The 10,894-nt window shown below is 44.0% G+C and overlaps 1 protein-coding gene across 1 annotated transcript; it reads right to left on the reverse strand.

The window, feature by feature from the left end:
• Nucleotides 1–1,865: 1,865 nt before the first annotated feature.
• On the reverse strand, nucleotides 1,866–10,151 carry LOC110502265 (BAG family molecular chaperone regulator 3). The gene is made up of 4 exons (XM_021580166.3): nucleotides 8,295–10,151; nucleotides 4,936–5,274; nucleotides 4,366–4,716; nucleotides 1,866–3,964 (listed from the first exon to the last, which is right to left on the reverse strand). The coding sequence occupies exons 1-4, from the start codon at nucleotides 8,487–8,489 to the stop codon at nucleotides 3,107–3,109; spliced, it is 1,743 nt and encodes a 580-aa protein (XP_021435841.3). The 5' UTR covers nucleotides 8,490–10,151; the 3' UTR covers nucleotides 1,866–3,106.
• Between the last annotated feature and the right edge of the window lie 743 nt (nucleotides 10,152–10,894).

Below are 10,894 nucleotides of genomic sequence, written 5' to 3' on the forward strand. Positions count from 1 at the left end.
GTAACTCCTCAAGAAACTGTTTGAACTCTTGCCCATTAAGGCATCAAACTTCTGTCATTCCATTGAATGATTAACACCATTATGAAAATTAACCAATACATGATTCCTGGCTGGACTGATTCTCAATCTCATTGAGGTCATCCTGTACATTTTCCCATGTCAGTCCTGCGATCCAAAGACACTTCACTGCCTGATCCACTATGATCAGTATCTTCTTAGTCTTAGATTGTAATTCTTCTGTGCAATTGATTGCTGCGATCACAAATGTAACAACCTTCCTCATATCTACTACCAGTGTCACGACTTCTGCCGAAGTCGTTGCCTCTCCTTGTTCAGGCGGTGCTCGGCGGTCGACGTCACCGGCCTTCTAGCCATCATTGATCCATTTTTCATTTTCCATTGGTTTTGTCTTGTCTTCCCACATACCTGTTTTCAATCCCGTCCAACCTGCATCCCGACCTGCCCTGGAATACTTGCTCTACTGGGTTCCCCGTTAGTTTTTGCGTGAACTACCTTCCCTGCTTCTGCATACGAGATTTTACGCTCACTCCACACCTGCTGCACTTCCACCTGTCTTTTCATCAATGCACAACCCCCATATGGCACACTATAGGCACCCCCAGAGTTACAGCACCTTAACTGGACCCCGTCTCCACATTCCCCATATGCATGTTCTCCCCCACACTTCGCACACCTCCTTTTGCCTTTACGCACCGCAGCCACATGCCCAAACCTTTGACAGTTATAGCAACACAATGGTTTAGGAACGTAAGCTCAAACATAGTAACTCATATACCCAATCCTAACTGTTTCTGTCAGTACCAGATCCTAAAAGTTTAGTAGCACTGACAGGCTATTCACCTTCTTCCCATCTGGAGGCGCTGTGCCTCAATAAGAGACCCTCCCTTCACAAGACCTGCAAAGGTGCCTCAGGCTTCCTCTTTTTCTTAACCTTTAATCTCACTATTCTACCTAACCATTTTTCCACTCCACCACTAACTACACTCCATCCCATCCTCCTCAACACCTCACCCACTGCCTTTCCATCCATCTCTGCCCCAGTCACAGCCAAGTCAGTGTTGCTCAACTGCCTCCACAGGATTTCACGCTCCAAAACAAAACAATCACACGTGACCTTACTCTTCACTCTATATTGAGCTCCACCAGGTGCACTCGATTTACCTTGCCCAGTGCACCGATTGGTGGACGTCTCTTTTCTGGGACTGTTCAATAGGAGCTCCGCCTAGGCTAGAGCAAAATCCAACGTACAGCAAGTTTAAGGTTTTCAAATGCTCAGCTGTTTGAGCTGATTGAGTCTGAATTAGTGACACGTCTCTCATCAAAATTCGACATTCAATTCAAATAATGTTTTATTGATATACTGGTATTTGGGTAATTACACATTTAGGCTACCAGTTTTTATCAACGTTGATAGGTTGGTTATGAATATTGAAGGTCGATCAAACTTTCATTTTCCCCTTATGTTTGTATGTTGAAATTGTAGTAGTTCATTATATTTATTTCAGGTGGCACTTACAGCAGGGTTATATGCTCTCTTAGTGAAAAAAAAAAACACGTTTGGTGGTGAATGGAATGTATTATTGAATGGAATATATTAAACCTAAAAAAATAAACACCCCATGCCAAGTTAATAGAGTGCTTATTCAATACTGTGCATTCTCCTAATGTGTCATTTTTTCCTGGATCTACCATGTGTTGCTTGTCTCACACAAGGTGTTACGTGATGGAGAGGATACAAGGTGAGGTTTAGATTTGCGTAAACCATATAGAACCACTTGATAGCAAGGATGGCAACATATCACAATACTGTAACCTACTATAAAATCACTCAATTATAGACAACGTCAAAATAAATCATTTTATTTGCAACCATGCTAACGTGACTCCAAGCTGTCAACACTGCAACAATCTGCAATGCACAAGCTGTGATAAACAATGCCTTCTTTTACATTGACCCTTTGAATTGTTATTCTTGATTAGCAGCTGATGCTAATAGTCTCACATCTCATGAGGTTATGCAGCTCACATCCAACATGTCTAAATGCATTCTTAAATTCAGCAATAATTCCTTTCTTTAAATAACATTACAAGTGAAACTACAAATGTAAAAATGTTGTAAAACATTCTACCAATTTTAAATCTTACTTGAATCAAAGGTGACTAGATGTAATTGTTGAATGTAACATATCAAGTTCCCTAATCATTACAAATGAAATATAAACATATTATAATGGTGAAATAAGTGCCAAGAACCCAAAATAGGCAATGCACCTACAGGCTGAAACTAATGAAACCCGAAGTAACTCTATCAACCATATAATTTGTTAGGTGTGTGTTAAATAACCCAGAGGAACCGAGAGGAAGAGGAAGATTCTGAGAGGAATCTCTGAGAGGAGGAAAATGAAGATTCTTCCCTTTAGGTGGCTCTTTGTCACCTGAGGCCCAAAAATAAATACTTTTCTCTGACTGAATCATTAACATTCACTAACATTTATCCCATTTCTTCATATGGAATCTGAGGTAAATATTGTTTCTCGAAGTAGTGGATTAGAACTAAGAGGGAAATATTAGGCATCTCTAACGATAGCAACTGAGTCCCTTTCTTAGATAGAGAGATGTAGCCTTCTCTATACATTCCAACCAGTGTTCTCTTATTGAATATGTACTGAACAACTTTACAACAACCACGTCACATGGTCCCAAGGCAACAACATATATGTACTTTTTAAAATTGAAATAAGCTATTTTCATAGTATTTTCCTATATGGATGTATAAAGGCCTCTTAGATCATCTCCATTCTGCATGTGTCTTTAACACACTGAACATGACAATGTTCTTGCAAAAAGACATTGGCACGGCAAAAGGCAACAACAGTGGCTAAACATAATTGCACTCAGATACCACCATCACATATGTGGTGAATACCAGAAAATACCAACACTGGAAATTAAGCAAACATGCATCTTATAGTTCATATGTGATATCTGCCGTAGAAAGGGGGGTATAGGGAACATTGGGAGCAGCCTATTTCCACGTCATATTTGATGACGTTTCTCTTCACTCTTCGCCATAATAAAGCAGTCATTATGAGATCTCCCTGGCCATCTCCACATTCGCTTGGCTGATCGTACTAGGCTGCTCTCCACTCTGTGGCGGGCTCTCGCCCTCCATCGAGGACGCACTGACTGGCTCCGATGGCCGCTCATCCAGCATCTCCAGTGCATCCAGTATGGTCTGGACCCTCCGGACTCCGTCACGTCGCGCCTGTCGCACATCCACACGCCCCTCTGGGTCCACTGAGTCCAATGCTAAAAGCTCTTTGGTCAACAGCTCCTCCAGCAGCAAGTACCTCTTATCGTTCTTCTTTCCATCAAAGCATTTCACCTCTTGCTCCAGTTTCGCCACTCTCTCCACTATCTTTTGTACTTTAGCCAAGCCTGGGTGACACTGAGCGGCGGACTCGTTTTCTGCTGTTGTGGACGGGACCTCCTGTGGAGCAGGAGCATCCACTGGCTCCTGGGCTTCTGGTTTTGGGGGCATCTGGACTGTGATGTTTGCTGTCTGTTTCGGCTGCGGTTGTGGCTGTGGTTGTTGTGGATGTTGTGGTTGTTGTTGGTACTGTTCAGGTTGTTGGTATTTTTCTGGCTTTTGATACTGTTGTGGCTGTTGTGGTTGTTGGTACTGTTCAGATTGTTGGTATTGTTGTGGTTGTTGTGGCTGTTGGTACTGTTGTGGCTGCTGTGGTTGTGGTTGTTGGTATTGTTGTGGTTGTTGGTATTGTTGTGGCTGCTGTGGCTGTTGTTGTGGTCGTTGTGACATCTGTGGCTGTTGAAGCTGCTGTGTGTCAGCCTCTCTCTGCACAGTTTGGGGATACTGAGAGATCTCCTGCTCCATTCTGTGGTGTGATTCTCTCTGTGGGACATGGTGGTGGTGGACCTGGACCTGGGGAAGAAAGAAGGAATTATTTGCATGTTGCCATTTATTGTCATGAATCTTGACCTGGAGGTAGCTCTGCAGAGTGGTCACTAACTAGCACAGCTACAAAGTTATATCATCTGATTTTATGCCTAACCTTAAAACCACATTGCTAACCCTAACCTTAAATGTTTACGATATAGACAATTTTGACATTGCAGCTGGTCTATCTAGCGGAAATCACTCAGTTCTACCTCTTGGGCAAGATTCATGACAATAAATGTCAACCTGCTAATTATTCATCAGGAATAATGTCAAATTTGCTATTCTGGCATTTATGGCTATGTACTTATATTATACTTTTTATATAGATGAATCCTAATGATATTGGACTGGCAATAGGTGAAGCGATGATGGAAAAAAGGTACCTGTGGTCTCTCTGTAATGACCTGTGCACTGAGGGGAGACTGGCTCCTCATATGCGGAGGGATATGGATGGCGGCAGTCTCACGGTGCTGGGGAAGCACGCTCGGGGAGGGGGATGCACGGTCCCGGGAAGAAGACGTGGGCCCATGATGACCGCTCCAGTCCTCTGGTTGTAGGTGGTGGAAGGAGGGCTGGAGCTCTGAGTAAGCCGGAAAGCGCTGGGTGTAGAGAGTGGAGTTGACAGGGGCTTGTTGTGGGTGACCTCCAGCCCTCTCGTGGATCACTGGGATGGTGATGTAACCTGCCTGGAGGCCTGTGCTGCTGGGTCGTGGGGGCTGGTGGAAGGGGTGGCCCTAAGGAATGAAAGTCTAGCATGAATCAGAGGAAGTACAATTGTATATTCAATATTACAAGTAGCTCTAGAAGTAGCTGGAGGTTTAGTTTGATTCCGACATCAAACACCTGCATTTAACTACAACTTTCTCTGCAAATCCTCCAATGACATCAATCTATGATTAAAGCAAATGGTAAGAGTTAATGCGTAGTAATCTCATTAGCTAAATCAGTCTCACCTCAGGTCCTTGTGAACTAGGCGAACAGGACATGTAGGGCTCAGGGGTAGTGCTCTCGGAGGGACCCTGCAAAGGAGATCTAGGCCTGCAGTGGAGCGTCGGGGTGGGGGAGGGTGTCCGCCCGTCTGCTCGTACATTTTGCAGAGCAGTCGGCTGAATGTACGGGAAACATTGGTGTTGCTGTTGCTGACGGATGTCTACGCCTTCATGGCAGACTGGGATTGGGATGTAACCCTGACGGAGGGTGGGGTGCTTCATGTCTCTCACGAAGGCCTTCTGCATCTCCTGAGGACTCGGCTCTGGGGGCACACTGGGGCCATTTTGAGACAGCTGGCTGACCTGAAGAAGAAAAAAAGTCTGAATTAATACATATCTAAGACATGCAAATAAGTATGTGAGTGAAACCCTAGCCCCAAAGGCAAGCAATTACTGCCAATCCATCATAAAATGTGTTTTCTATGAGGGAATGATGTCCAACATCCCGGAAAGATTTGCTATTTTTTCCAAACTAAGACCATTGGGCTATTAAAATTAAATTGAGATTGATTGAAAAAAGCCATTTGCTAGAGGCTGAAACAAATATGTCTGCTCTGGAATCTGCTCTGGTATCTATAAGCAAAAAAGCATTCGGTACATTGTGAAATATCCCTGGGAGATAAAAATAAAAGTATCACTTCTCTGACCACTTGGAAGAGGAAACTACACTCTTAGGGGGGGAAAATGTGCTATTTAGAACCAAAAAGGGTTCTTCAGCTGTGCCCATAAGAGAACCCTTTGAATAACCCTTTTTGGTACCAGGAAGAACCATTTTGGATTCCATGTAGAACCGTTTCCACAGAGGGTTATCTTCTAAATGAAACCCAAAAGGGTTCTACCTGGAACCAAAAAGGATTCTGCTATGGGGACAGCCGAAGAACCCGTTTTTTCTAAGAGTGTAGTTCTTATCCAATTGCAAGTATGTGCCTGTCAGAAGAAGCAAGCCATCACTACATGTGGGTATGTAGGCTCTGCATTTGTTGGTTTGCTAGGCAGTGTTTACTATTATAACAAATCATAGTTGTCTCATGTCCTCACATGCATGTTGATCATAAATTCACAGTGGAGACAAAAAAAACTCCATGATGCTGTCTTGGTGATCACCAGGACAACCAATTAAGCAGTCAACTGTCAGAGTGAGACACCTGACTGTGACAGCAGGGAACAGTATCTCTTTGATATCACTACATGATCAGTTTTGGGATTAATCCTAGAAGCGTGCCAGTGGCCATCGAAGGTGAGCATTTGCCCACTGATGTCTGTTACGATTCCGAACTGCAGTCAGGTCAACACCCTGGTGAGGACGACGAGCACGCAGATGAGCTTCCCTAAGACGGTTTCTGACAGTTTGTGCAGAAATTCTTCAGTTGTGCAAACCCACAGTTTCATGGCTAGTCTCAGACGATCCCGCAGGTGAAGAAGCCAGAGGTGGAGGTCCTGGGCTGGTGTGGTTACACGTGGTCTGCGGTTGTGAGGCCGGTTGGACGTACTGCCAAATTCTCAAAAACAACATTGGAGGCATGCCAATTGCACGCTCCCTCAAAACTTGGAGATATCTGTGGCATTGTGTTGTGTGACAAAACTGCACATTTTAGAGTGGTCTTTTATTGTCCCCAGCACAAGGTGCACCTTTGTAATGATCATGCTGTTTAATCCGCTTCTTGATATGCCACCGCTGTCATGTGTTTGGATTATCTTGGCAAAGGAGAAATTCTCACTAACAGGCATGTCAAAAAATGTGTGCATAACATTTGAGAGAAATAAGCTTTTTGTGCGTATGGAACACTTCTGGGATCTTTTATTTCAGCTCATGAAACATGGGACCAACACTACATCTTCCGTTTATATATTTGTTCAGTATAAGTCCACACAGTTTGATACGACAAAGACAAAAGTTTGTCCACAAGACTGTTGGCCCATTGGACTCACTGTATTGGAACAGTCTCAAGCTGCCATGACTATGTAATAACAAAATAGCTGTATATTGCATGGTAATAAGAATTACAATTAAATATGACTTAAGAGTGATGTGTGGGGTATATTCTACCTTTTCTTTACATCGTTCCTTGACTTTTTTTTATACAACAAAAGTAGTTATGACACAGCCAATAGCTCTGAACGACCATTTGCCCTCTGCCATTTTGGCAGGGTCTCTGTGCACTTCCAGCATTGCACCAATTTTATCCCCTAACAGCTGTGTCTTTCCAGCAGATTCTTAGTGACACTAACTTCGGACAGCAGAAAGTGTTGATCTTCCTAATGCAAGACGCCAACTGGCAGCCTAGGGTCTGCTCCTCCAACCCTTCAACATTTAAAGTTGACACATAGTACTTCTGCACAGTTCAATGGTGTAAAAACATGTCAACAAATTCAGCGATTTGTTAATTTAATGTAGGCTATTGTAGGTTTCTTGGAGCTGTTATATATGGGTGGGTGATGAACACCTTCAAATCCCTTGTAAGGAAAAGTTTTAGTAAAAAAAGGTGCTATCTAAAAACCTAAATGGGTTCTTTGGCTGTCCTGGTAGAAGAACCCTTTGAAGAACCCCTTTTGATCCCAGGTAGATCCCATTTGTGTTAAATGTTGAACCCTACACACAACCCTTTTCTACATGGAACCCAAAATAATTCTACCTGGAACCAAAAAGGGTTATCCTATGTGGGGACAGCCAAATAACCCATTTGGAACCCCTATTTTCTAAGAGTGTAAGAAATATGAACAAATGCAGTCTGTAGTCTGCTTGGTCTAATAGGCTTTAAATAAACATTATGGAAATGATCAAACACTCAAAGGCATGGCTTTACATATGACTGTGCGTCATCAACAAACCTGCCAGCTTAGATCATAACACAATATCATAGCCTTTTACAACAGCCGTTGCTCAGCTTAGACCATAACACAAGAACATAGCCGTTTATAACAGCTATTGCTATTGTTAGTTAACCCGTTATAATGCATGTGGGAGAGAGCTGGAGCCTACAATAGACAGCATTCCATTGCGTTGGCGTATATTAAGTCTTAGCAGAGACAATTTGTAGCCCATGTTTTTAAAGTAAATAAAAATGTATAGAAGCATAGCCTACTATAAATAGAATATGCCCACTCTGTCTCCCCTATAATATAAGCCAGTGCGTATCAGAAGCAGTGACCATCATTATTAACCACTGAAGCGCTTGATCGAGGACCGTGCCATATATTAGAGAGATTATGTGTTGTGTCTGCCATGCTGTCAAGCAGACATGACATTTCACTCCAACTTTGAATATATATCACACGAGCCCTCCCACGGTACACATCATGTTACTACACATCCATGATCCTACCTTTTTGGAATCGTGTCTTGGGTCATTCCAGCTTGTTTTGCGATTAATGTGATCCACAAAAAAATGCCATCCTGTCTGTGGGTCAATTTTTATTTCCCATCCTGGCGGTAGAGGATCGTTATTATTGACCATATCTACCATTGGTGACTGTGTGTTCATGCTGCTCAAACTCCTTGATCCTTTATACCGTGCCATTTTATTCAGTCAATGGACCCTTTAAAGATTCCGCACGGTGACGTGTGGGAGATGGGGCTGGAAGTTTCTCGAAATAAATAGCACGGTCAATGTTGCGTAAAAGTTGCAAGTGTGTCTCGAGATTCAAGGGGTTCCAGCCTGACAGTAAGGCGACTGGCATTTCAGTCAGGAAACTCAAAGTTATGTTTGTATGTATCCTTCACACGTGGTGGCTATAATGTGTGCAGCTCAGATGGTGGCTACAGTTACAAATGTATCGTCGGTCAATGTTGATTAAGTAACGTTATAATTGACATTATATATACACTACCGTCAAAGGTTTTAGAACACCTATTCATTCAAGGGTTTTTCTTTACTCTTACTATTTTCTACATTGTAGAATAATAGTAAAGACATCAAAACTTTGAAATAACACATATGGAATCATGTAGTAACCAAAAAAAAAACATATTTTAGATTTGAGATTCTTCAAATTAGCCACTCTGCCTTGATGACAGCTTTGCACACTTTTGGCATTCTCTCAACCAGTTTCAAGAGGTAGTCACCTTGAATATATTTCAATTAACAAGTGTGCCTTGTTAGAAGTTCATTTGCGGACCTCCCGTGTGGCGCAGTGGACTAAGGCAAAGAAAGAAAAGGCCATATCTCAGACTGGCCAATGAAAAGAAAAGACTAAGATGGGCAAAATAACACAGACACTGGACAGAGGAAGATTGAAAAAAAAAGTGTCATTGACAATTTATCTAAGTTTGAGGTGTTTGGATCACAAAGAATAGCATATTTGAGACACAGAAAAAATAAAAAGATGCTGGAAGAGTGCTTGACGCCATCTGTCAAGCATGATGGAAGCAATGTGATGGTCTGGGGGTGCTTTGGTGGTGGTAAAGTGGGAGATTTGTGCAAGGTAAAAAGGATCTTGAAGAAGGGAGTCTATCACTCCATTTTGCAACGCCATGTCATACCCTGTGGACGGCACTTAATTGGAGCCAATTTGTGGTCACTTACAAATGTCCTTGTTTTTGAAAGAAAAACAAATGATAGTGGGACTAAGACGGCATCCCCAGACGGCATCCCCAGCCGCGCCCTCAGAGCATGCGCAGACCAGCTGGCCGGTGTGTTTACGGACATATTCAATCAATCCCTATACCAGTCTGCTGTTCCCACATGCTTCAAGAGGGCCACCATTGTTCCTGTTCCCAAGAAAGCTAAGGTAACTGAGCTAAACGACTACCGCTCCGTAGCACTCACTTCCGTCATCATGAAGTGCTTTGAGAGACTAGTCAAGGACCATATCACCTCCACCCTACCTGTCACCCTAGACCCACTCCAATTTGCTTACCGCCCAAATAGGTCCACAGACGATGCAATCTCAACCACACTGCACACTGCCCTAACCCATCTGGACAAGAGGAATACCTATGTGAGAATGCTGTTCATCGACTACAGCTCGGCATTCAACACCATAGTACCCTCCAAGCTCGTCATCAAGCTCGAGACCCTGGGTCTCGACCCCGCCCTGTGCAACTGGGTACTGGACTTCCTGACGGGCCACCCCCAGGTGGTGAGGGTAGGCAACAACATCTCCACCCCGCTGATCCTCAACATTGGGGCCCCACAAGGGTGCGTTCTGAGCCCTCTCCTGTACTCCCTGTTCACCCACGACTGCGTGGCCACGCACGCCTCCAACTCAATCATCAAGTTTGCGGACGACACAACAGTGGTAGGCTTGATTACCAACAACGACGAGACGGCCTACAGGGAGGAGGTGAGGGCCCTCGGAGTGTGGTGTCAGGAAAATAACCTCACACTCAACGTCAACAAAACTAAGGAGATGATTGTGGACTTCAGGAAACAGCAGAGGGAACACCCCCCTATCCACATCGATGGAACAGTAGTGGAGAGGGTAGCAAGTTTTAAGTTCCTCGGCATACACATCACAGACAAACTGAATTGGTCCACTCACACAGACAGCATCGTGAAGAAGGCGCAGCAGCGCCTCTTCAACCTCAGGAGGCTGAAGAAATTTGGTTTGTCACCAAAAGCACTCACAAACTTCTACAGATGCACAATCGAGAGCATCCTGGCGGGCTGTATCACCGCCTGGTACGGCAACTGCTCCGCCCACAACCGTAAGGCTCTCCAGAGGGTAGTTAGGACTGCACAACGCATCACCGGGGGCAAACTACCTGCCCTCCAAGACACCTACACCACCCGATGTTACAGGAAGGCCATAAAGATCATCAAGGACATCAACCACCCGAGCCACTGCCTGTTCACCCCGCTATCATCCAGAAGGCGAGGTCAGTACAGGTGCATCAAAGCTGGGACCGAGAGACTGAAAAACAGCTTCTATCTCAAGGCCATCAGACTGTTAAACAGCCACCACTAACATTGAGTGGCTGCTG

Source organism: Oncorhynchus mykiss, chromosome 23 (genome assembly GCF_057628025.1).
Source record: "Oncorhynchus mykiss isolate SJ-2025 chromosome 23, ASM5762802v1, whole genome shotgun sequence".
Lineage (NCBI taxonomy): Eukaryota > Metazoa > Chordata > Actinopteri > Salmoniformes > Salmonidae > Oncorhynchus > Oncorhynchus mykiss.